The sequence below is a fragment of the Athalia rosae genome, chromosome 1 (genome assembly GCF_917208135.1).
Source record: "Athalia rosae chromosome 1, iyAthRosa1.1, whole genome shotgun sequence".
NCBI classification, from domain to species: Eukaryota; Metazoa; Arthropoda; class Insecta; order Hymenoptera; family Athaliidae; genus Athalia; species Athalia rosae.
Window position 1 is genome coordinate 11,433,345 of NC_064026.1, and position 24,582 is coordinate 11,457,926.

The following is a 24,582-nucleotide window of genomic DNA, read 5'->3' on the forward strand; positions in this document are numbered from 1 at the left end:
ATTACACTCGGCGGAGCTTCGCGCAACACTAACTGCTTATGTAGAATCCCGCTTGGAATCCGCATCCGTTTGTATGCACTGTGTATGTGCAAGCGGTCGCAAGCAGCAAAAAACAAATAAGATCACTGGCGCCACCTTTAGTTAACAACTTTTACTGTCAATGAAAATTAAAAAATATTGACATGTAGTGTGGTGAGCACTGGTGGTGAGGTTCGATCAGTGAACCGGTCCAATAAATTTCCCTTATGAAATTCTTTTTTCAAAGGCATTGAGTTTGTACGAAATGGAGGGGATTAACATACGAGAAGCGGTACGAGAAGATTGTCGAGCAATTAGAAGTTTAATTCAGGTGAGATGATCGATACACATTTTTAGCTCTTTTTTATTTGATTTCATTCATCACCTGTCAATGACATAGATCACCTGCAATAATCCTTGTAGCACATTTCATCTCTGCTAGGTATGACGTTACATTAAATCGACATATTTATAATAATTTTAATTTTACTTTCAATTTTACTATTTGCTTCATTATTATTTTTGGTTTGCTCACAAATTTCAGGAATTAGCTGATTTTGAAAATATGAGCGATGGCCCTAAGATAAGTGATAGAGGTAAGAAAATGATAACATTATTATGCAGTGACCCGGGCGTGAATGAGTTAAAACTTGTTATCGGGTGAACTTGAGGAGTACTATATTTCCAGGAATTGGCTGACAGTTCGGGAAAGTCACAAGGCGTTAAGTTAGAGTTTGAAAGTAAGTTTCAGTATGAAAAATGCTTTCATTATTCTTTTCAATATTGAATTGTGCACTTTTTGTGAATGTTAGAAATATTTTATCTCTGGTTCCAATATTGGATAGAAATTGATAGATGCTTATTGTCTGGGTAAAAATTAAAATCGTGAGCCAGTTAGTCGATCTAGCTTTTGATTTAGGTTTTTATTCGGAACCTCATGAACCCATCAGTTTCTTTCCGACATTTTGAACAAGGATTACAGCCAGAATTCTCAATTTCATAGTGTGAATGGCTAATGTAACAGCAGCCAACTTTACATCTTTGAAGTAAATGAATGGCAGATGAGTTAATTGAGATCTTAGAACACCAATTCTTTCAGTTTTGGAGGAAGACGGGTTTAATTCCGAGCATCCATTCTTTAACTGCTATGTTGCGGAAACTGATGGTAGACTAGTTGGTTATGCAGTGTACTACTACATTTATTCGACATGGACTGGAAAAGCCATGTACTTGGAGGATCTCTACGTGACCCCTGAATTTCGTAAAAAACACATCGGCAGTATGCTTTTTGATGCTGTTGCCAAGGTAGTTGTACAGAGCTCAATTCAATATCAACAATAATAGTTGACTCGGTTGCCGTTACTTAATTTTAATATTTTATCACCAGCAAAATGATTTCTACAAAGTTTTTCATTGCAGAAGGCAGCAGACAGCCAATGTGCCAGATTGGATTTTTTAGTTCTAAATTGGAACCCTGCACAGGACTTTTATAAAAATAAAGGCGCTATTGATCTCACAGAGAAAGAAGGATGGCATGTATATCGCATGGAAAAGGTAGCTTTGGAAAATCTAACTTCAAATTATTGAATTAAATGGTATTAGAATTCATGCACAATGTATTGTGATAATAGAATAGCTTATTTTTTCACTACCCAAGTATGTGCAAGAGGAAACAATCTTGTCATCTCACTCATGCAATGAATAAATGTAGTCCAAAAATTAATCCAATCTACAAATATTCTGGATCAGCCCAAATTTGTGAATCTATACAACCAACAACTGGATTTGATCTGTCATTGTTTTACAACAGCTGTCGATAAAAGTGGTTTGTAGGTTCATTTAGATTTGCCGCAACGATTTTCTCTTTTAAAACGAACAAAAATGATCCCGAAGAGTTCTGATGGTTTTCAGCAAAAACATAACTGTAAATTGAATCAAAGGAGGCTGCAGATGATACAACGTTCATTAAATCGAAAGAAACTTCCATCGTTGAATGAAGATGAAAGCGTATGAGAAAAAAATTATTCTACACAAACAAGTGGACTTTAGCTTATTATTTCTTTCTTATTACGTATTATTTTTCAACTCTGTTCAATGGGAAAATTAGTTTCAATTGAATCTTAGTCTTCAGTCTCCTATAAATTTGGATTACAGGCGGAATTCATGTTTTCTCGTACATTGGTAAATACCAAGGTTAACATTCCAAGTACTATGGGTCGGCCTTCATTTCAGCAAGCCGAAATTCATCACAAAGCTGCCTCTAAGCAACTTTCAGAAGCTCAACCTATTGAGACAGAACTACCATCATCTATTGAAACTGATGAAAGTGAATTCGTCCCCCACGAAGTCGATCCACTCTCTGCATACTGCACTTCATCTTCTCTATCTCCTCGAGTACTTTGCATTTTTGACTCATGATATATTGACATCTGCTTGATTACTGATTACAAATAATGACATCTATAAACATTCTCATAATTATTTAAGTATATTTTCCTCTGTATCCAAAGTCAAAATCATCGGAATGCAAGGCATATGAATTACCTATTTTATACCCCAACTTTGAGAATGATATGAACATGAAGCAGCGACTTATTGAGAGTCGATGGGGACGCGGTACAACACTTAATATTGGACAGTGGGAGGATTGCTATGCTCCACTTGTTAAAGTGAAAACTATAGACGATATTGAGACTGATAACAATGAATTCAATGGTATCTTGTCTGACGAAGTCATTGGAGCATGCTCATCATATCTGTCAAAATCGCCGCAGAATGGTTTATATGTTGAAAATAAGTGTGAGCTCACAAGAATGGTATTGGAATTTCACTTATGGTTATACCAACTTAGTTTTAAGTGTTTTTTCTAAAGTTTAGTTATAACTGAAATCTAAATGAGTTGAGATGTGAAAAACTGATAAACTCATTTCAATGCATATGTTTTCTTCAGAATCTGCGAGATATATCAGCATTATACTATCATCGTTACCTGCAGTACATAGACTTGACGAATAACAAAATCTCAGACCTGAAGCCATTAGGGGGGATCCCTTGTCTCGTATATTTAAATGCTGCTCACAACAAGCTGAGAGATGTGTTAAGATTTACACCTCCATGGTACTTGACACATGTCAATTTGGCACATAATCAAATTTCCAAGATTGACGATCTCTCTGAGTTTTGGAGTATTGTCCGATTAGATTTATCACACAATTTAATAGAGTATATTGAAGGTCTGCAAAATTTGAGGTATGTACCTGATCCAAATTAGATGGGTCGTTTTTAACTCAACACTTGATCAACAACTTAGATTTACTTTTACCTTCGTCAATCCGTGTCTCATATTATTTTATTATGAGAATGGAATTTCCCAAATAATTAACGTTAACTTATAAATACAGACACTTGAAATTTCTGAATCTTGGCTATAATTTGATTGAATGTATCGAAAACTTGGAGCGCTTGAATGTCCAAGAACTCAATTTAGAATACAACTGCATAACTGACTATAAATCTGCTACACCTGAACTTGGTATTAGTACTTTGCCAAATCTTCGTACATTGATTTTGAGCCACAACAAGCTAAGCACATTGGAGTTCTTTGAGGTATATGCAAATAACTCTTCTGTACAAAAGAACAGCACATCCTACCTTTTCTTAACTGTTCTGTGAATGTATTCTCTTTTATGATACTTTGATAAATATTAAGTAAAGCTCTGCGCAGGGTGCTTATGGATTACGTTACATTGATCTGAGGTACAATAAAATCGCTGATCTGCTAGAAGTATCTCATCTAAAATGTTTAGTTCACGAAGTCGATTTTCGAGGAAATCCTTGTACAAAGTGGCCAAGCTACCGAGAAGTACTTTTATTCTCGATGCCAAGTGTTATGTTTGTTGATGGAGCTAGTGTGACCATCTCCGAAAAGGTACCACCCCAAACCAAATTTCAAATGGTGTGACTTAGAGAACATTGACGTGAATTGTTTTGAGATTGAAAATCAGAGTTCACGAAATGCTGCAGCACAAGCTTTTGAAATGCTCTATTAACTTAATTGGAATGTTTCAATATTGCCATGTTTGATGAATTAGGTGTCTGCCAGTACGCTATTTGCACCACCTATGGAACTGACGACAGCCAGAAGTATAACGAAATTAATGCTTTTGGAACATTTGAATGCAACTAATATTGATTTGCACGTTAGTCCTATCGATGACAATATTCCACCTTTAATAATACTCAGTGGTCCTCCCGGAGTCAAGAAGTCAATATTAGCTAGACAAATTGCTGATAGATTACCCAAACGGGTAAGAAGTAATATGGAATGTGACTAAATATGGGATAAAATCTATGAAACGTTATCTTTAATATGACTGGGGAATTTTTTCTCAGGTAAGGTATTGTGCCAGTCACACAACGAGAGATCCAGGTGACGACAACAGGGGAAAGTTAAGTTATCACTTTGTCAGTAGAGAAGAATTCAACGAAATGACAAGGCGTGGTGAATTTTTATCAACCGAAGAGTTGCTGGGAAACAGTTACGGTTTTCGTTAGTTGATTCGTCAGGAATATCAATTTTACCGGAATGAGAATAACTATATCGCATCTATTCATGTATTTGATTCTTAATGTCAGATATCAATGAAATCAAAGCCCTCGTGTTAGAGAAAAAAATTGGAATCACTCACATGGATTTGCATGCAGCGTTACAAATGCGAGGTCGGTATGTGAATACCAAACTGATTTTGGCTTTAACCAAAAGTGTGGATCTGCATCGACAATGGATACAAGAAAAGTTTGAGGTCTTTACATGTGTTAAGAGCGGTATACAAGATCTTGTTGCTATTAAAGTAGGGAGGCATAATCGACCCAAAGAACAACCAGAAGAAACTTTGAAGAGCAGGCGTGACTTCATCGATGATATATTGAATGAGGTAAACGAGTAATTGGATAATTATCAAGGAATGGATTTAAAACAAAATTTCATAACTAAAGGTGATCGAATCATTGGAGTTGCCCATCTATAGTATCAACGTCAGACCACAAGGAACTGGAGCAACATCAACGGCTATAAAAAAAGATAGCTCATTTGTTCTCCCCAAATTCAAGAAAACCACAAATGAGAATGAGACAGAAAGGAGACATATCTTCTTCCGAGGAACAGACAGAAAACCTGATTCAGCCCTCTTCTCTAAACTTACCATAACTGCTGACAAATCTACCGAACCACCCCTGCTTGGATTAAAGGTTTGATTTTTATCGACACACAGTTGTCTATTAATATATGGTCCGAGTGAGAAGTACTGAAATTTCAAAGGTCAGGGATTCAACATACAATATGGTTACTTACCTCTCAAACTAGGTCATCTTAGATGAGCATTCAAATGTTTTTGTGGAGAGTGAAAAAGAAAAGAAAGAACGGCGAAAAGCAAAAGTTTTGAAGCATCACAATTCTATCCACCTTCGTATGGATGATGAAGAATTTAATGAAGATGATGAATTTGTCGAAGATGATCTTTTTGGGGAGACAGTCTCCAGCGAAGAACTAATAGATTCAAAGCAAGTTAGTTTACTTATATGTTATAGAGCACAGTATCACTACTCAAGTCTTCTGTACCCATGATTACAGTGTGCGGTTCGAACGGATTCTCCACAAGATTTGGAAGAGCTGTATGTTAACCTTGTCATAAAATCAAGGGAGCTCTACTTGCAACAGCACATCAATAATCCAGGCTGTTTTTCCCTTGTAGTACGTTATAATTTATGAACATTGTATCACTTATTAATCACTTGCTAACTGTATGTAGAAAAACGTCAAGTTTTCTAAACTGTTTAGATTTTTATGGATGAATTTGTGTCTGCTTACAACAAAGTAATCGACTTAGTTTATGAATCATACATAAATCACCCCTTTCGGCAATCCATGTTCTCTGAAGAGTTTCAAAGGTTGATGAGAAGTACAGAACCATCGAAAACCAGAAGTGTTTTTGAGGAACTAAGAGCGTACGTGAAGATCAATTCCAACTATAAACAAAGACGTATAGATTGTAGTCATCCCATACAGTCATCTCTGATTAATCCAAGAGTAGCATTAATGTATCCAAATGGCACATCATTTTTTTTGAGTCATAATAATTTTTCAGAGATTTGTCGACATCAAAAAAACAGAAATCAGTTAATCTGAGATCATATGGTCTCACTTCATGGAGTCAGACGTTGTCGAGTCAATTGTGGCAGGATGCTGCAGAAATTGCTGAAGGCGTAAAAATCAAACTTAGGGAAAAATCCCCGATTTGAATCTCAGAGAGGATTGCTGATCGCGATTGATGATAATTGATGATACATCAATTGCATATTTATTACGAATTTTCTAATCTCTGTGTATTCTCAATTAATTATCTGGAACATAATTGCTACTGGTTAGTTTGGGTCACCAAAAAGTAGATTACTTTCTGTATAAACTCGAATTTTAATAAAAATCAGTCTTCCGTTTCACATCATAAGTATAAGTTGCTTAGAACACGTAGAGATATCTGAATCGTAAAACATATATATGGTGAAAGTTCTTTGCACTATAGATAAAAAAGTGAATAAAATTATCAAATTAGTACAATCATCATTGAATATAAATATCAACTCAAGTAAAAATAAAACTGTCAAATTAAAAATAAAAAAAATAAAAAATCCAGAGCCAATGCAAACCATCTTACATTGAAGTTTTAGCAAATACACTCTTTGAAAAATATTGAACACTTATCTCGTAAGCATTGAAACTTTTCAATGCCAGTTATCAATACAATTGAGGTATTTTGCTTAGTAAAAATTATTAACAAATTTACTCGTTTGTTTCCAGAACGTTCAATCTGTATTTCATTGTTATTGAGTTAGGTACTCTAGATTCCACTCTCAACAATAGTTAAATTGATTTTTAATTATCGCTAAGAAAGAAATTTAATATCAACTATACATACCTATATTTTGCTATCGACTGTACCTATTGACATTAAATTTCTGTTCTTTCCAATGACATTTGATTTCCGCTCAACACACTCAAATTCGGAATTAAGTTACGATTACAACCCAAATCTATCAACATTTTATGATTTTCTATGACCGTTGCCACAGGAGTCGTGACAATCTGAAATGGATTTTGGGATTCACCTAATTTGGGGTCATTTCCGATACTTTGCAATTTCGCATAGCCTACATGTCCCCATGCTTGGTCAGCTGATATATTCTCACGAGGATCCAAATTGCCAGCATTTTCGTTGTGGCTTTGATTTTGTAATGTAAGACTTTCCCACTTTTTGGTAGTTGTACTATCAGTTACTATGTCGCCATTATTATGCAATTTCAAATGATCATCCAACTTCTGTTTTTTATCGAATATTATTGCGCACTGCTCGCATCTGTGAATTATTTGTGAAATATTAGGCTCAAATTGCTGTTGCGAATACCCGAAACTTGTAATGCTATTAAAATTTAGCAGAGGTTCAGGACTTACTTGTACTGTATTTTCTTTGATTCTTTAGCCAGTATTTCCACGGGATCGTGAATTTTTTGATGAGCAAATAAGTTGTATCGTTCAGCAAATCGTTTCCCACATAAGGTACAACTATAAGGCTTCTCTCCTGTGTGTACCCTCATGTGACGCTTTAAATGTGACGTTGACAGAAGCGCCAGATCACAGACCTGAACCAAATGAAAGTCAAGTTAATGATGATAACGTAAAAACAACCTGCTTTTGTATGAATGATAGAAACTCCCAAGTATCATTCATAAGACAACAAGTACAAAATGTGGGGCAGGCATTGATGTGACACAATAATGTCTGTATAATTTTTTTAGGTAATCATAATTTAAGTATCAAAATTTGAAACAAACTGACTACTAACATGGCATTGATGTGATTTTTTTCCAGTATGCGATAATGCGTGCATGTTGTATGAGGTGTGATGTACAAATCGTTTACCACACAGTTCGCACTGATAGGGTGTTTCTCCTGTGTGCATTGGTAAGTGTCTTATCAGAGCTCCTTTTTGAGTGAAACATTTATTGCAAAAGCTGCACTGGAATGGATTTATGCCATTATGCATTCCCACATGGACCTCTAAAGCGTATTTGTGCTTGTAAGCCTGACCACATTTTTCGCACATATAGGGCCTTAAATTCGAGTGGGACTTAAGGTGTGTTCTCAATTCAGCAGGTGTTCTCCATTTTTTCCCACAAGTAGGGCATGGGTATTTTAATGGCTTAGAATTATACTTCAACATTTTTCTCGATTTTGGTGTTATCTTTGAAGAATCTGACGTGCTTTCTTTCAATGTATCCAGCATTTCCAGGGGATCCTTTCCTGAAATTTGTATTCAATTGGCAATGAAGTACAGAAACGTAAGAGATTAGAGCTCTTCAAGAAATTATTTATTTCTATTGAATCCAAATTATTCACTTATTATACCTGAGACGCCTTTTCCATCCTCTGTGACCTTCTCAGTACTAGCACCCCCTTCTTTCCACTCAAAATCATCTTGCTCTTCGTGGTCTGACATTCCAAGTAATTCTTCAGGAAGAAGTCCATGATCGTCCTCGATAAAATCTACTTGTTCATTTTTTTGAGTTTCAGGTGCAATATCGATAGTATATTTATATCTGGGATGTTCTTGGATTGCATGAAACTTGGCATCTGACAGGTTTAAAAAACTCTTATGGCAAATTCTACATTCATAAGGTTTTGAATCCCAATGTTTTAATGAATGAGAGTTCAAATGATTTGCATGTTTGAACAAGCGACCACAGACACGACACTGATGACGATACAATGCCATTTTCTCTTGTCTATTCAACTTTGATTTTATTTTAGTTTTTGCAGTATCTGTAACATCCCCCTTTTTTAGAATTTCTCTGGATGCGTTCATCACCTCCGTTGATAATTCATCACTTGACAGATCCTGACAGTTGTTATTGCCATTATCGAGATCTGCACTTTCCACTTTTACACGGAATTTTCTTTTATACCTTACATGCTGTTGATTTGTAGAGTTATCTGGACCTTGATTAAGTAGTATTAAATTTTCAATATCTGGTTTGACAAAATTGTTTGAATTTTGATGCAGATCCACCTGCGCAAGAGATGCATCTCTATTTGGCGTGTCAGATTTTTTGCAAGCAGGGTAATTGTTTTGGATAGTTGAACACTCCTCAATGCTAGTTATCTTCAAAACGTTTGTATTTTTTAGCTGACCTATGGTATCAATACTTTCTAATTTATCTTGTTGACTCAATTTCTTAGCAAAAGATTTGTCATCAATTTCAATAAGGTCTGAGTTTACAGTAGTTGTGATTTTATCATCTTTGCACTTTCCACTGATTTCATAAGCGTGTAAAATTTCATTACGAATATTAGCAGCTGACCACTGTGCCTGCTCCAGCATTTGAAACAAACTAAAACATTGGATGCATACATAGGAGCTTCGTAGATCCGATTCAAGACAATGCAGCACTTGTGAAATAAAGGTGCCCAGTTGCATTCCATTTTTTGATAAAGATGTGTAAAAAATGTTTACGCCACATGTAACCTCCAACTTTGTATTACACAGAAGACAAAACAATTCCGAGGTTTCCATTTCTATTGTGATTTCTGATATTTTTCTGATCAAAAAAAAACATCAATACGAAATGCACATGAATAAATTATATGTTTATTCATTGGAAGGGCTGTCACATTATGTCATTGTACATCACAGACGCTGTGTACAGCCCAATATTGAACATAAAATCACGAGATGTAACATATCAGGTCTTTGAAAAACACAATGTTTGTTAGAGTGTCATATTTCCGATGATTAATAATAATTAATTATAGAACCATTCATCGGGTAAATAAATAACAGTGCCAAAAAGTTGCATTCGACTCTTGGTAGCCATGTTGAAACACATGTCAACCATATGCAGCGACATCGTTGGAACCGCGGTATTTTATTTATAGTTTAAAATTGGGCAGCAATCTTATTCAAATGATCAATAAGCAATATTCATGATATTAATTATTTCTAAATATTAAAAGGACTAGAGACAAAAAATGTTAACTGTACTTTCAGTTATTTTCAGATAAGGTACTCAAAATGGGTAATCACGAGGCAAGATTACTCAATTGATTACTTGTGAATAAACGAACTGTTTAAAAAACTAGATGTAAAAATAAATAGAGCATGACTACGATTGGCTATTAATTGTAGGAGTGGCAACGTTTAGTGAATAGACTATGTCATTTTCAGATGAACGCAAAGTACGAAACAGTCACGACAATACCAGACAAAAATTCTGGATTTGCTTATACATATAGTTCTGAAGCCGATAAGTTAACGTACAACTTCCAAATAATGAATTAAACTATCCTATTTATATTAACCGAATACTTTTTGAGACGCGTGTTTCAACCCATCTGCAGCAACTCTTCGATATCGGATTCTATATCAGACTCATCGTTTCTAAGTGTTCTAGGTGCCGGTTGCGGAAGTTTATTCCTTTCCACATACTGTTCATGAGTTAATGGTTTCTTTGGACTTTCGAGTATGGAACTGGCAATACTTGTTGAACTCCTGTATTGCGCGTTATCTTTATTAATTTCCTTCAATTTCGGTTTGGCCAGAAACATTGCTTCTACAGCACCCACAGGCTTTTGCCGTGCAATACTCAACTGGAAGTAATATAAGCAGATGTAAACAACACAACGTAAGTAGAAGCACAATGACTCAAGCAATATGCTCACCTGATCTTGTATTTTTTGTGAAATTCTTGCAATCCCGTTACTCTGCGATGTTTTCAATTTAATATTATCCAGGCTCGGTGTTTTCTCCTTTTGTGGATTCAAATCATCATCAGACATACTAAAAAAATGTATGATTGTTCATAAATGAAATCATTACAGCAAGGACATAGTTTATCAGTTGACTAAAAATTCAGTAACAGTGATGCTAAAAGGTTGATATTTACTTGGAAATATTCCATTCATCTTCATTAGCTGCTTTATTGTCAATATCGTATTCTGGGAATAGTTGTTTGGGAGGTTGCTCTTGCATGGGAAATTGGCTTAAACTTTTCCCACTGTTGTCTAAACTTTGTTCTAGATCAAAGAGAACTTTCTTTTTTACTAAGCTTCCCACTGAACCTGTTGCTGATTTTAGAACACTTTTATTATTCTTAGGAGACGCTGGTAAACTAGAGGCTTTTTCTCGATTGGTCCAGTCTTTATCAGATTCCTCCTCAATAGACGAGTACGAATGCTCCATTGAGTAATCCACCGACTTAATCGGGGTAGACGTTAACTTTATACCTTCACTGAGTGATGTAATTTTTTCAGTTCTTGGTATAACGTTACTTTTTGAAAAATATTCAATCTTATCATGCGACTGTGAGAAATTATCTACACTAGTACTGCTGTCTAGTTCATTCAAGAGTTCCTTACGATCTACCACTCGGTTACTCTGCTTATGACTAAATATTTCTGAGCTTATATCATTCTGGTGTTCTACATTTTTTACAGAAATCGGTCTGATCTTAGTTTGAATTTCAGTTTCTTTGTTTTGTAGGTTGCTAGAGTTTTCACTGGCTATAATATGGATTTCAGATTGTCTCATTTTTTTTGGAAGTATCTCCAAATTAGACATTGGTCTGGCAACTCTGTCACGTGGTGTCGTTACCTGTGACTTCAAGATGGGTGTTCGTAGTTCTGAAATATGAGAAATTTTTTTTTTTAATGACTTGAGAAAACACAAGTAGGTCTGATGGTTGACAGTTATTCTGAAGACATATGATGAAATAAATGTGTATGATCTGTGCTTACCAAAACTCTTTTGTTTAAGAACATTTGCGGTTTTATGTTTGACTTTGTTCATAATTCTGTCTAATGGAGATAACTTTTCCAACAATAAGTCACGGGGTTCAGCTCGTCTTTTGACGAATACGTGGGATATATCTTTGAGAATCTTTTGCCGAATACGATTGTAACCATTTATTTTCTGAAATAAATGTAAGATGATTTAAAATGCTCAGCCGATGGGAGATGCTAATTCGTGGTTTGAAGTATTCACGCTAACCTTTGAGTTAATCTTCTGATGATGCGCCACTGTTTCCATTTTCTGTTCAAAAGTTGCATAGGGTACACCATTCCACTCTGGATCAATACCCAAATCCTTCAGCTTATTATCAAACACTTCTCTCAAGTGTTCGTTCAATTCTTGAAGAACTGCTGAATTCGTATCTAACAGATCTTTCAAACTCTGCTTTAAATTTCGATTTTCAGCATGCTGGGTGCTTCTTTTCAAGGATTGCGAGTCGTCATTTTCAGATGCACTCCGGGAATCGGATTCTGAATCTTCAGATTCAGATTCAGTCTCTGTTTCACCGTCAGTAGCTTCAGTATTCTCAGACTTTTCCATGGGCCGTGGTGGCGTATTTAATTCAGAAGTCAATTTTACCTCCGAATGACTTTCATGCGGCTTTGCTCTGTCTGGCGGAACGTTTTGTATGGATTTCACGTCTCGAATCGAATTTTTGGAATTTTGATTGGACTTTTTATTGCCAAACACAGGTTTCGAGGACACTAAATGTCGCACACTTGAATTAGGTCGATGTTTCCAGCTTGCCTGTGTTTGGTTTTCCGTACTTGTTTTGACTTTATCAACAATATCTTTTCGATAACTATTTTTTGAAGGGTTTGTGTGACTTTTCTTATCTCTATCGATAGATGGAAAATCTTCCGCATTCAAATTCTCTATTAAAGTTCTGTTATCCCTTCTAGTATCTTGTTTTTTCTCACGCCGGTGTTTCTTAAAATTCACGGCTGAAGTACGATGCAAGTCATTATTTCTAATGCTTTCGGTATCTTCACTTGATTCTAAATTCCGATTTAATGATGGCATGGCCATACAATCTCCACTTCCCATGGAATACTTTGTCTTTGGTTTTGGAGACGACAATATTTTTTGTGAATCATGACTAGATAGGCTGCCTATTTCTTCACAGACTAGGTCTTCTCTGTATTTACTATTCATTTTTACTTTGGCGTCACTCTTTATTTCTTTGAAGCTTTGTACTTTCCGAATCATATCATGACTGGATGATCCATCTTGTAAATCGTTCCTTGACACATTAATACTTGTGCTACCGATTTCTCTAGATTCCCAGAGATTACGTGTCAATTGCTCAAGATGCGAGCCCTGAGCTTCCAACATTTTTGCTTGGCTTTTCGAATGCATTTCTAATTCACTTACTTTTGATTCATAGAGTTCTTTCATTTCCCTAGCTGCGTCTTGACTTATTTTCAACTGGGTGGATAAATTTTCGGTATCCAAATTATGCTGCCTTTCGAGACGGTCGTTCACAGCTAACCAATGTTGTTCTTGAATTTGCAGTTTTTCTTGCACGTTTCTCAAGTCTGGAGTTAACTGAAATTTGGGATAGTTAATGGAGCTTCAGTATTTCGGACTTTCGAATTTATATACAAAAAAAATTCAACAGGAAAGATCTAAATCAATACTAAATCACCTTTTCTCGTAATTGATCTCTTAATGTGTGAATTTCCTGTTCTTGTTTTTTTATCAACTCCTTGAGATTGATATCATTCATCTCATTCTCGACCTGACGAATGGGACTTATACTTGACTCTTTCTGTTTCAAGTTCTGCCATCAGAAATGAAAAAGTCAGTTAAAAATACCAGACTTATCTACTTGACACTTGTGTGTGATTAGGATCCTAGTATTGTATGAATATACTTAAGGTTGATCAGTGTGAACCTCTAGATAACTTACCCTAATTTCAATAAACAGCATGTTTTTCAAGCTCGCTATTTCATCTTGATATTTTCTCTGTTGTTCCTTCAATCTCTCTTCTCGGTCTTTGTCGTTTGTATATTCACCTTTCTCGTATGTATCCGGTTTAGAACTAGTATCAGTTTTACCACATTCCATTACTCTATCCGATTCATGTCTTATGATTCGTTCAGTTTGATTTAGCCTTTCTTTTAAAGTTTTTATTTCATTGTGTAGTTTCTCGGTCTCTGCGCGATATTGTTCATGGGCAGGCGATGAGGCAGACATGTATAGATCGGATAGATGAGCATGACGTCGAGTAATATGTGCACTAACAAATGGTGCGGCTATGAAAGTTTTCACACAATGTGGACACTGCATGTAAATTAAAAATTTGAATGAAGTAATTGAATTTTACATGCAATTATATCAAATATTGAAACAAAACAGCACCTTAAAGAGTTCACCATTGGAATCACACAGTTTTGATTCAATCATTTTATTTCTGTCCCGCATTTTATCTTTTAGATCCTTTATCGTCTCTGTTAATACTTTGATTTCTTTTTTCATCAAAGTATTTTCTTCAAGTTTTGATCGCAATTCATCTTTCAAAATAATTACACTGTGATCTAGATACTGTTTGCAATAGAGCAGATATTCCACTGATAACTGTGCTAGACGAAATAGCTTGACAAAATTGGGATCTAAGATTTTAACGTCATATTCACTTTCGAGTGAATAATCTACAACATTATTTACATTGTCATCAACAGTTAGAAAGTCTCGTTCTCTGATCACTCGGTCAATATCAATAGAACCTGAGGGTACACAATCATTAGTTCCTGAGGACGAATAAAAATATTGGCGATAAATGACACTTACCAATGCGGTTCCAGTCGACTCTCACTCGTGTTCTATGTACATTGAAGCAAAACCCAGATTCTCTGGCAAGTTTTGGAAAATCATGACACCAATTCGTACCAGCTCTGAATGAAAATGCCATCGCATAGCAGATTATGAATCCTCTAGGTTATGAAGTCGACGGTTTTCGTTATCAGGGCTTATTGTGGAGGTTTTCCAAATCATTTTTCAATATACATTTAAGCTGCAATTTTCATAGTTGTTCCAGTACACGGAGAGCCTAGAAAATTGCATGGTCTGGCGTGTATCATTTCTTTTCCAGATTTGGAGACTATAAATACGATGTACGTAAGACTGTCAATTTGAGTGAACGTTTGTAAACAACATATGTATAGTAAACAAGGACTTCCAGTTTATCGACTTGTCGACGAACCTCGAAAGTTGGCACGGTTCGACCTTCGAGATGATCTGTTTAAAAATTTGTTGCGTTGTTGGACCCAACAACAAAAAACTCTTTTTGAGCAAAAACTTGCGTTATCGATCTGCAATTATTCTACTTATCAATAATACTACACATTTTGCGAGAATTAATATTTACGCATATCATTGGTATTTATTTACATATTTCAAAACAAGGACATTGTCTCTGCCCGATTAATACATAAACACGAATAATTATAACTAACCGCAATTGTAAACCCTCCAATAAACACACGATAAATACGACAAAAATCGATACACAATATTCATTAAATAAAATAGCAGGTCTACACATCTAACTGAACGTAAGATTGGAAAATTTGATAAATTTCAGCGTTTAAAACAATAAATTGGAATGAATATCCTGTTTTTCATTCTGTTGGACAGAACGGTACCATATGTCGAGATAATCGTTACTGCGTTATTCCGATAAAAGCCGGGTCTAACAACTCGAAATGTTCAATACAAGTAATGAGCCAAATTAATGGCAAAGATTTGATGTGATCCATATTGTATTTTATAGCAGGCTCTCCCTTACCAGGCGCATATATGATGTAATGGGAACACTTATGCAAGGGATGTTTCAAGTCGCCTCCTACGTGAAATGGAATTTCTCGGTGAGATTGTATGAGTTCTGGATCTGGTTCTCTTTTTAAAACTTCACCTTCACCCTCGGTGATTAAATGCGCAAGGTCCGCTATTGTGAACCCCAATCTCCCAACGGAATATAAAAACTGGCCGTTCATTTGGAAGAAGAAATAGCAGCCATTGAAAAGCTTTGGATTCTTAAAAATTTGAAAGTAAAAAATCAGATTATACCTAGTTTGAATGAATTAAAAAAACTGTATTACATGCACATTCTACACGTGCCAAAATGCACAGAAGGCAGTAATAAGTAATCACCTGTTTCTGTGAGTTTGTTCTGGCCCTTGTAGGAATACCACTAAATGGCATACCGGTTGTACCCTGTACTTCAAATTGTTCCAAGTCCTCCACACTCATGTCTTCCAATTCCATAGAGTGTCTGAGCCCTGCAAAAGCAATGTGTTTAGTATCAATAGATTTTTGGAGAGGCCCTTGATTATTTACACAGATATGTGAAAATTAGATTGAAAAGTATATCGGCAGTATAAATATCATGACTCAAATATTTTAATGTCGTTTTCACCAAAAAGCAGCTTACACTGAGTTGAAACTATCCATTTTCCATGGAGGATCGCCAAAAGAATGTCGTTGCTCAGAGGTGTTGTATTTTGGTTGTTAACTTCTACTACTACAAGCATTACCGTAGGTCTGAAGAAAACAGGATATAAACATAACTGTGTGGACAGAGGAAAAGGAGAATTAACATCTGTACTAAAGATGGATTGAACTCTTACTTGAAATCTTTCACTATCTTGAGTCTATGTTTATTAGCCACTTGGATAAGAAGTGAACGATTCTCGCTACTTAGATTTGAACCAAAAACATTGATTCCATTCCATGTGAAACTCTTATTGTTGCAAGTTATATTCAGAGAGCTCGCTATTGATTTTTCCAAAAGATTCTTTGCAGGTTTATAGTCAGTTAAAAGCCTGCGGACTTCATCAGAAACTGCATAATCACTGTAAAAATAATTTTTAAGGTATGCAGAGCTTATCAATTCAAGATACATCACATTCGTTTTGTGCAAATATTGTAAACACTTGTGGAACAATATTACTCACAGCGGCGTTTTGCCAAAACAATCACGGGCAGATAAATCAGAGTTGTGTTGCAGAAGGAGTTCAATTAGCTTAGAATCATCCTCCATGACAGCTTCGTGTAAAGCGGTTCGATTGAAATGTCCTGGGGTATTCGGTAAGGCTCCTGCTTCGAGGAGCAATTCGCAGATTTCGTAATGATGGAAACTCACAGATTCGTGCTAGAAAATGGTAAAAGATGTCAAGTACATTATGAAAGTTACCTAAGGTCAAGGCTTATAATTGGGGAGAATTCCTCAACAGTAGAAGTATGTCTGCGGACAGTAAGTTCAATAAATGAGCTCTGGGCAATGAACGTTTTCAATTTATTATTGATGACTGAGATAAACAGTGCTTACCAGGGGTAGCCAATTGGAGTGATCCTTGGTGTTTGGGTTTGCCCCAGCCTCCAATAAAGTACGAACCATATCAGTGTTTGCCTAAGTGATGGAAAATCATGAGTAATGAAGTACGTGGTTGAGGTGTGGAAAAATTTATAAATTTGATACCTTACCTTAATGCAAGCAGTGTGTAAACGAGTTTCGCCCTTCATGTTAGGTTTATTGATATCGCCTTTAGGAATATTCCGTGTTCTAAGAGATACATCATGTTCTTGGATCGACACATTACTGCTTTGTTGTCTGTCATTTTTGGATGGCGACTCTCTACATCGGCATCATTTGCGTTATCAAAAAATAAAATTTGAATTTTATGAAAAAAAATGTATACAAATACGCATGCCCATATTTCAACTGCTTCGTTCCAAAGGATTGATGGGACTTGGAATTAATAGAATTTCAACATGATAAAAAAAAACCATTGGTTTAGGAAATATATTCATGGAAATTTTGTCAATAAATGAATTGAGAACAGTTTCATCCAGCTGATAACAGTAAATATTACTCATTTTTTTGGTTACTTTTGGTTGATTATTTGAGCAATAGTCTCGCCATAAGTGATGATTCCTGCAGCAATGATGTCCGAGTAGACTTCGTTACGTTTGACCGAAGTTTTACATTTCCAACATATCAATTTTGCCCCACGGACGCATGCTGAGCAGAAAATGTGACTACAATTCTGGTAACGAATTGGATTTTGTGCAGTATTTTTACTAGAAGAAGATAATTAGAGAAATAAATTTAAAGCATCAAAAGGATAACCTGGATCAAGTGTATAAATTTCACTCCTTGCAGATTCCATTTATGAAATTTCATCCTTGAAACCCTGTGAATTTCAGCTTGCACTTGTGGATACACAAGTGGACTCTATTATGAGGATTGTTCTCATACTTATGATACTATATCATAAATGAGAAAATGTCATTGCTCTACTCTGCTCGTATCAGGTTATTATTTAATGCTGAACATATGAGATCACTCTACCATTTGCAACAGAGGAAGTCCTCCATAAAATTCTTCAGCGCCACGTTTGTGCGGATCCATTCATTAGTACTCGATGTCATTGCTGTGTTTGTGCCCATTGGTTGTTGTCTGTGATAGGATAATTTAACAGTGATTATTTTAAACACAGCACTTTGTAAAACTGGTTCAATCTGGTAGGTATTTAATGAATGCTGGAGACTGAGTATAACTGACATTTGTGGAACTAGAGCAGTAATTGTATGCTAATGTCAACTTGATATTGGCTCATTTAATTATAAAACTGCATTTTGATTTTTCAATTAAATATTTTATGATTGAATAAGTTGGATTGATGTTGGTAAAACCTGGTGTGATCGGATGAGAACTTTGCAAACCAACAGAATTAGCGGAAAAGACTCTACACAAATAAATTCAGCCTTACCTTTAAACATGACACTTGTTGCGCTAAGGCCAAATAGGAAGTATTTTGCTGTTCCTTACTAATACATACTAGTCAGTACATGTATGTACATACGTATGTGCTTCACCAAACTCAATGAAAGCTCAACGTTGAGATTCGTGACATTGGCCTTTTTGGTGCTACAAACGGTTACAATCGTTTAATTTTTCACAAGTAATCTATTGATGATCAAAGAGACTATCATTCACCGATAAAACGGACAAAAATCGATTTAGGGGCTGATCGTAAAATCTCACTTGTCGCAGTTCGTCGTCTAGTGAGAAACCATTGGGAAAAGGCACGGAATATGGCGCGAAAGCGAAAACCAAGATACGATTGGCGGAATTAACGAGCCATGCGCAGTTTTTTCTTTGGTAGGGACTCAGCATTCTTATCTACGCTCAACGTTATGATGGATCATGCTTTGACAGGAGGGAGTAACGAATGTTGGGTGTTTGTTTACATCACTGTTAGTTTAAGACCGTGTGGTAGTAATTGGCGGAATTGAGTTATGTGCGTTTATTGCTAGTCGCTACGTCATAGTTTGTGCATAATGCAGTGTTTTCAAACGCTTCACTCTGCGTGATTATTTTCATTCATTTGATTTTTCCGTATTTCACTAGCGATAATCAAAGTAGAAACATGTGCTTGCTTTATTTTACCGTACGTTGTTGGCCTCTTACGCTTATGATAATTGCAAGTTTGACGATTATTTGGCTGACTCTGGTTACCGGTCAAGGTAAGCGAAAAGAATGCCCGACTGCAGTTGCCAAGACGTATCAGATCACGCTGATTCAAGCTATACGAGAATTTCTTATTCTCAATCTTCACGAATGACAACGCAAATACACGTCTACTCAGTATAAATTTAGCTTCATCATATCCAAATTCAATGGCTTAGTATTTTTTTTAGATTCTTTTAGCCTTACTGTAAATTTTGTTCCATCTCAAAATTAGCACTGGGAGGCTGCGAATGTGATAATTATGACTGCGGATGTTGTGAGCATATTCAGGAGAAATACGTTCATCTGAACAATACAGGTACGTGACGCATACTTATATTTTTTAATGATAAACCAGTTTTGTTGTAATATGAGTCTGTGGAACATACTAATTGGCATATTTAGTTGCCTAATGTACGGTGAATTTTTATCTTCTTTCAGTATGCACCAACATTTCTTATCTTCCAGCTGATATCGGGTTCATGATGACCATCACCTTTGATTCTTATGCTGTCTTCAACACTACAGTTTCTGGTAAATTTTTCATTGCTAAAACTCAAGTACAGAGATATCTGATTTACAATAAAAGATGGCGTTTCCATTTCAACAATTGCCTACATATTATGCTCAGGATGTTAAAAAATATAGTTCAATAATCCCGTTTCGAAATAAGTAAGAAAAACTAATATCCAAGTGAAGTAATTAATATCTACATAGATATAATGTCAAATTAATATATGCAATTACTTTTGATTGTACTTGTGATATTAGGAGTTTTTTTTTTCTTTGTTAAACTAATTTGATATTGAGGCCTGTTTCTATACTTTGTTTTGGGCCTTCTTTATGCTAATATAAGGACTACCAATTTGATGTTTAGCACGAAATCCTCCTCCCATCTGTATTGGACAAGATTACATTAAAGAACTGGAGGCAGACATTTGCATAAGATTCTATGACTTGGATGTCAACAAACATCATTTCCATGGCTGCGTAAAATTCGATATTGAGGTTTTCAAGATAAAAACCGCGAGCTATGATCTGGGATGTTTTGACATGGGGCCGAAAAATGCCGAAAGCAGATTAACGAAGCTGTGGCATAATTTGTGGCCTCAAAACAACGAAGTACAAGTTATTTTAGTATAACCACTTGAATCTTTGGACGAGTATATTTATCATTAGGATACATAAATGTATTTAAGGTATATATTCAATTTTCTCACTGTAATGCAATATTTTTTACGTAAAGAGTAAAAATACATATTTTTAATAATTATATATAATTGCATACCTATGATTACACGACATCTTGCATCAACGGAAAAGCAACTGTGGAATGTGCTAAAACTTTAACGAACGCATCAGCTACTTAGTTTAACATAGCAATCAGAAGTCTCTTCCATTCTCCTGCACAATCGCTCTGGAAAAAGTCAGATGGATGTGTTAACGACAACAATTATACAGGTCATAGCATGCTTGATGTATGTAGAAAGAAAGAAAAGTTGAAGGTGCATTTGTTTATTGTTATTTATGAAATTTACATGGACTTTATTATTATTATAAAATGTATATGATTTTTTGTTTTTTTAATAAGTTCTTAAATCATCACTCAATCTAATTGAGAAGGGCGAGTAGAAGCTTTTTTAAATCATCGCTGCAGTCACTCTGTAAATTGAACAACCAGAAATGAATAATCAACCCGAGACACCACTGCTGTCATGAATAAGTAACCAGAATTTGTTGCCATGTTTGTTATGCGCACGTTGAATGAGTCAAATCCAATTACGATGGAGATAAACTACTATAATGGTTTCTACTTAATTACTTTGGTTAATAATAATTTTTTCATCGAATAATAGTGACACTAAGATATCGTGATTGATTTATCATGTTTATTTAGGTATGTGAGATACTACGTGTTTATTACTTCATACTTCTAAACATCAAGTGCAACAAAAAATAGATATTCTTAGTCGATCAGAGTAAGCAACAGTTTCCTGTAGTCTCCCGAACAGTCACCCTGAAATTTTTAGATAATAAAATGCGGTTAAAACATAATGAATTTTGCACATGCACGATGAATTTAATTGTTGGAAGCATATGAAATGAGTGTTAAAAAATTTGCAAAAGCCATGCTAGTTTTTCGTTTGTGGTCTTCCTTGATGGTCCGTTGCAGTTAGTATAACAATAAACCGATCTCCATAATTTGACACCAACTGTACTTGTCAGCTTCTTGTGATTGAAGTTATTTACTATGAAATTCCTACTTCAAGCAATCAAAGCATCATATCAACTCACATCGATATCTCCTGCCAATGATTGACCATAAATTTGTTCATAGGCTTCTTTGATGTCACCTAGGTCTATTTCAGAACGTGTTACGACTATGCGGATCAGAGTTGTGTCATCCGTTCCCAGTCCAGCCATTGATTTGTGTAGTCTTTCAGCAAAGTATCCGGTCTTGTCACGAGCGCACTTTACTGGAATATAGAATAAATTTTTCATAAATTAATGAGAAATGGAGAACTATGTCAATCGTTACCCTGATGCCATTGGTCCTACGGAAAATGGTGAATAAATCTAATTACCGACAGAGAGGTAACCATCTTCAATGGAGCCGGAGAATTCCCTCTTGATGGTCTGTTCCAAGTCGCTACCAGAAAGCCGTTCATACTCTTGAAAAATCTTACGGAGTTGAGGATAACTCCTGCTTATCAGAATAGCGTTGAACACGCTTTCATCGGTCCCCCACTGACCTTCACCTGCCTCTAGGAGTCTTTCTGCATCAGCAACAGCGGCACTGTGATCAACATCCGCTGACTCATCCCTGTTGGCCTAAAAACATTTTGATAAACCCAAATTATTATTTGTGGGTTCAGACACGTTGACAAAAAAAATAAGTAATTGGGAAAACTCTATCGCTACTCACACAGCTAAGAGACACAAGAAGCCTCTTGAAGTGGCCAGAGGTATCACCCTTCAGATCATCTTCGAGTTCGTTGCCGTACACTGTCAAAAAATTAAATAATATTGTTGCAGGATAGGGAATGAAATATGTGACAATATTGTAAAAAATGCAAATAATATAACTCACAATCCTTGTAAACTGCAGCAATGGTCTTCACACCATAATTGCTGAGGGATGCGAGGACCTCGATGATGGCTCCTTCGTCAGTACCAATTCCAGAGATTGCATCATGCAATTCACGTGCATACAGTTCGGGTAGTGGAGTCATCAGAGACACGATTGCTTTTTCAAAGTTTCCTCCAAGTTCAGATTTCAATTCTGAGACCAAATCCTTCCCATACAATGTCTTGAATTTATCAGCAATTTCTAAACGCTGCACCACACCACGACGACCAAGCACATCAATAATGGCTCGTTCGTCGGTTCCGAATCCTTTCATTGCAGCTCTCAAGATGCCTGCATCTGCTTCAGCGTCGAATGGATCAGCAGGGTACACGGTTGGAGTGCACTGCAATATGATAAATATAATATTTATTACTTAAAATTGCATAAAATTTAGCTTTCACATATAAATAATATATTTACCTGCGTGTGGTAGTACTGTGGTGCCATTGCTTCAAGTTTTATCTACAAACAGAAATGTGATCATTCATTTAATATGTAATCTCATTGTCTGGAATCACATGAGTGGCGTACCCATCAAGCGTTTCTAAAAAAGTTACTTAGGAGTTTTGTGGTTTGTTATTTATTCAAGCAATTTGTACAAACGAGTTAACTAAATATTTAACAAAGATTGCGAGTAGAGTGCGCGCCTTTGTATTTCAAATTAAGGTAATCGATCTGGTATAATTATTACTCAATTTTCAATTTCGAGAGGGCGCTATGAGTCGAAAATTTGAATATCATTATTTGGACCAATGAAATGAATGACAACAATTTTCAGTCCGATAAGTTTGATTGAAAGATTATTCTTCGGTGTCATCGCGTGAATTTATTGGCGGTGAGATGTGTTTTGGTGGGGTTTTTTTCGTTAGCAAGTCGAGTCCGCATAGTTACTGAACTGATTTTACCAATCTTCTCCTTCGATCGTAAATTTATAGCTATGCGAGTCCAAGGGAAGGTCGTAAAGCCTGATAATCATAAGTTCTTAATTTGTTATTCTCATTTGTAAGTATGTTATAACTACAGCATCATATTTTACGAGTATTCATTAAAAAGCTATTTGTAGCAGCCGATTATACCACGTAACAGAAAATTTGAACTGAAAATTACATTCATATATTTTACCATAACTATTATCAATGGTACAAACTATCGATTGCGGTCGATACCGCAGGTCTATAAACTCTTTTTCTAGCACACGCTGAAGACCATTCAATTAACTTAATTGAATTATCGTTATAATGTGGCTCTCCTCTTTTCTATTGATATCAGTGCAATAATCGAAAGGCCGGTTGAAACCAACGATTGACTCGTCAGGCGTCTGGTATTTGAATCAGTCGAAGTACCGAGTTTTTTAAGTTTGGATTCATGGATAACGGTTTGCTCGGTACCGTAACGTCACATACACTATGAATATCGTCGAAACATTCTAAATTCACAACTTCAAGGATCAAAAGTCAAGTAAATGGCGCTCATACCAATTGGTTTATTATATTTGCCGAACGTATCATCATTTCTAAAATTATTTCAGTAATCTGATCAAGCCCCTTTTCCCTTATTTTCAGCGGCGATCTTTCCATTTGACTTTGTCAAATTAAAAGAAGTGAAAGTATCTCGCCTTAGGTGTCCACTACGCCAATTAGAAACAATCAGCTAGATGCTGTTCGAAGTTCCGAAGTGAATACGTCTATATTGAAGACTATATTGTTTCTGCGGTACCAACCGTTCGATCTATTATTACGTAGGTATTTACGAATAAAATAGTTACAATCAAAAAATCTCGATTCTAAACGCACCTCAAAATTTATTTAATTTCGCATCATAAATATTTTACATGTAGTAAATAAACTTACAGAGATATTGTCAAAAATATTTTACACTGTTACAGATCCTCTTCGTACTGAACTTGTGGACGTAAGCCGGTCGAATGACAGACACGAATGGTTGGGAGTGGCTTTCGGAACCGGGTCTACAGTACGTACTGCGGAGAACGAGTTTATTACGTGTGGAGAACGACGACGAC

General features: G+C 35.8%; 6 protein-coding genes across 10 annotated transcripts; 2 read left to right on the plus strand and 4 right to left on the minus strand.

Moving 5' to 3' along the window:
- The first annotated feature begins 41 nt into the window (after positions 1–41).
- On the plus strand, positions 42–6,852 carry LOC105686979. The gene is made up of 16 exons (XM_048649081.1): positions 42–349; positions 563–614; positions 1,118–1,323; positions 1,438–1,596; positions 2,173–2,412; positions 2,505–2,834; positions 2,969–3,267; positions 3,420–3,624; positions 3,743–3,946; positions 4,110–4,325; positions 4,411–4,567; positions 4,654–4,952; positions 5,014–5,265; positions 5,381–5,581; positions 5,648–5,767; positions 5,855–6,852. The coding sequence occupies exons 1-16, from the start codon at positions 284–286 to the stop codon at positions 6,200–6,202; spliced, it is 3,354 nt and encodes a 1,117-aa protein (XP_048505038.1). The 5' UTR covers positions 42–283; the 3' UTR covers positions 6,203–6,852.
- Positions 6,853–6,860: 8 nt separating this feature from the next.
- On the minus strand, positions 6,861–9,644 carry LOC105687178 (zinc finger protein 37-like). The gene is made up of 4 exons (XM_012402601.3): positions 8,477–9,644; positions 7,914–8,371; positions 7,523–7,710; positions 6,861–7,427 (listed from the first exon to the last, which is right to left on the minus strand). Exons 1-4 carry the CDS (start codon positions 9,639–9,641, stop codon positions 7,022–7,024), a joined length of 2,217 nt encoding a protein of 738 aa, XP_012258024.2. The 5' UTR covers positions 9,642–9,644; the 3' UTR covers positions 6,861–7,021.
- A 54-nt stretch (positions 9,645–9,698) lies between these two features.
- Positions 9,699–15,139, minus strand: LOC105687177 (cilium assembly protein DZIP1L). Its single transcript, XM_012402600.3, has 9 exons — positions 14,710–15,139; positions 14,281–14,645; positions 13,828–14,202; positions 13,564–13,698; positions 12,114–13,463; positions 11,861–12,035; positions 11,011–11,746; positions 10,787–10,904; positions 9,699–10,714 (listed from the first exon to the last, which is right to left on the minus strand). The coding sequence occupies exons 1-9, from the start codon at positions 14,828–14,830 to the stop codon at positions 10,451–10,453; spliced, it is 3,639 nt and encodes a 1,212-aa protein (XP_012258023.2). The 5' UTR covers positions 14,831–15,139; the 3' UTR covers positions 9,699–10,450.
- A 136-nt stretch (positions 15,140–15,275) lies between these two features.
- Positions 15,276–19,689, minus strand: LOC105687179 (BRCA1-associated RING domain protein 1-like). Of its 3 annotated transcripts, none has more exons than XM_048651158.1 (11): positions 19,640–19,689; positions 18,693–18,850; positions 18,272–18,379; positions 17,809–18,000; positions 17,404–17,554; positions 17,249–17,329; positions 16,875–17,071; positions 16,548–16,772; positions 16,352–16,461; positions 16,072–16,199; positions 15,276–15,953 (listed from the first exon to the last, which is right to left on the minus strand). In XM_048651158.1, the coding sequence occupies exons 3-11, from the start codon at positions 18,367–18,369 to the stop codon at positions 15,582–15,584; spliced, it is 1,554 nt and encodes a 517-aa protein (XP_048507115.1). In that variant the 5' UTR covers positions 18,370–18,379; positions 18,693–18,850; positions 19,640–19,689; the 3' UTR covers positions 15,276–15,581. The 3 variants fall into 3 exon arrangements, with proteins under 3 accessions (XP_048507115.1, XP_048507119.1, XP_048507120.1); XM_048651162.1 differs by lacking the exon at positions 19,640–19,689 and adding an exon at positions 18,968–19,138; XM_048651163.1 differs by lacking the exon at positions 19,640–19,689 and having other exon boundaries at positions 15,276–15,763; positions 15,833–15,953; positions 18,693–19,138.
- Positions 19,199–20,707, plus strand: LOC105687189. The gene is made up of 4 exons (XM_012402630.3): positions 19,199–19,449; positions 19,668–19,751; positions 19,874–19,966; positions 20,310–20,707. Exons 1-4 carry the CDS (start codon positions 19,353–19,355, stop codon positions 20,573–20,575), a joined length of 540 nt encoding a protein of 179 aa, XP_012258053.2. The 5' UTR covers positions 19,199–19,352; the 3' UTR covers positions 20,576–20,707.
- On the minus strand, positions 20,584–24,551 carry LOC105687188 (annexin B9-like). 3 transcript variants are annotated; one of them, XM_012402629.3, is made up of 7 exons: positions 24,413–24,551; positions 22,983–23,024; positions 22,524–22,905; positions 22,359–22,438; positions 22,018–22,264; positions 21,728–21,909; positions 20,584–20,849 (listed from the first exon to the last, which is right to left on the minus strand). In XM_012402629.3, exons 2-7 carry the CDS (start codon positions 23,007–23,009, stop codon positions 20,799–20,801), a joined length of 969 nt encoding a protein of 322 aa, XP_012258052.1. In that variant the 5' UTR covers positions 23,010–23,024; positions 24,413–24,551; the 3' UTR covers positions 20,584–20,798. The 3 variants fall into 3 exon arrangements, with proteins under 3 accessions (XP_012258052.1, XP_012258051.1, XP_012258050.1); XM_012402628.3 differs by lacking the exon at positions 20,584–20,849 and adding an exon at positions 20,932–21,094; XM_012402627.3 differs by lacking the exon at positions 20,584–20,849 and adding an exon at positions 21,302–21,449.
- Positions 24,552–24,582: the final 31 nt, after the last annotated feature.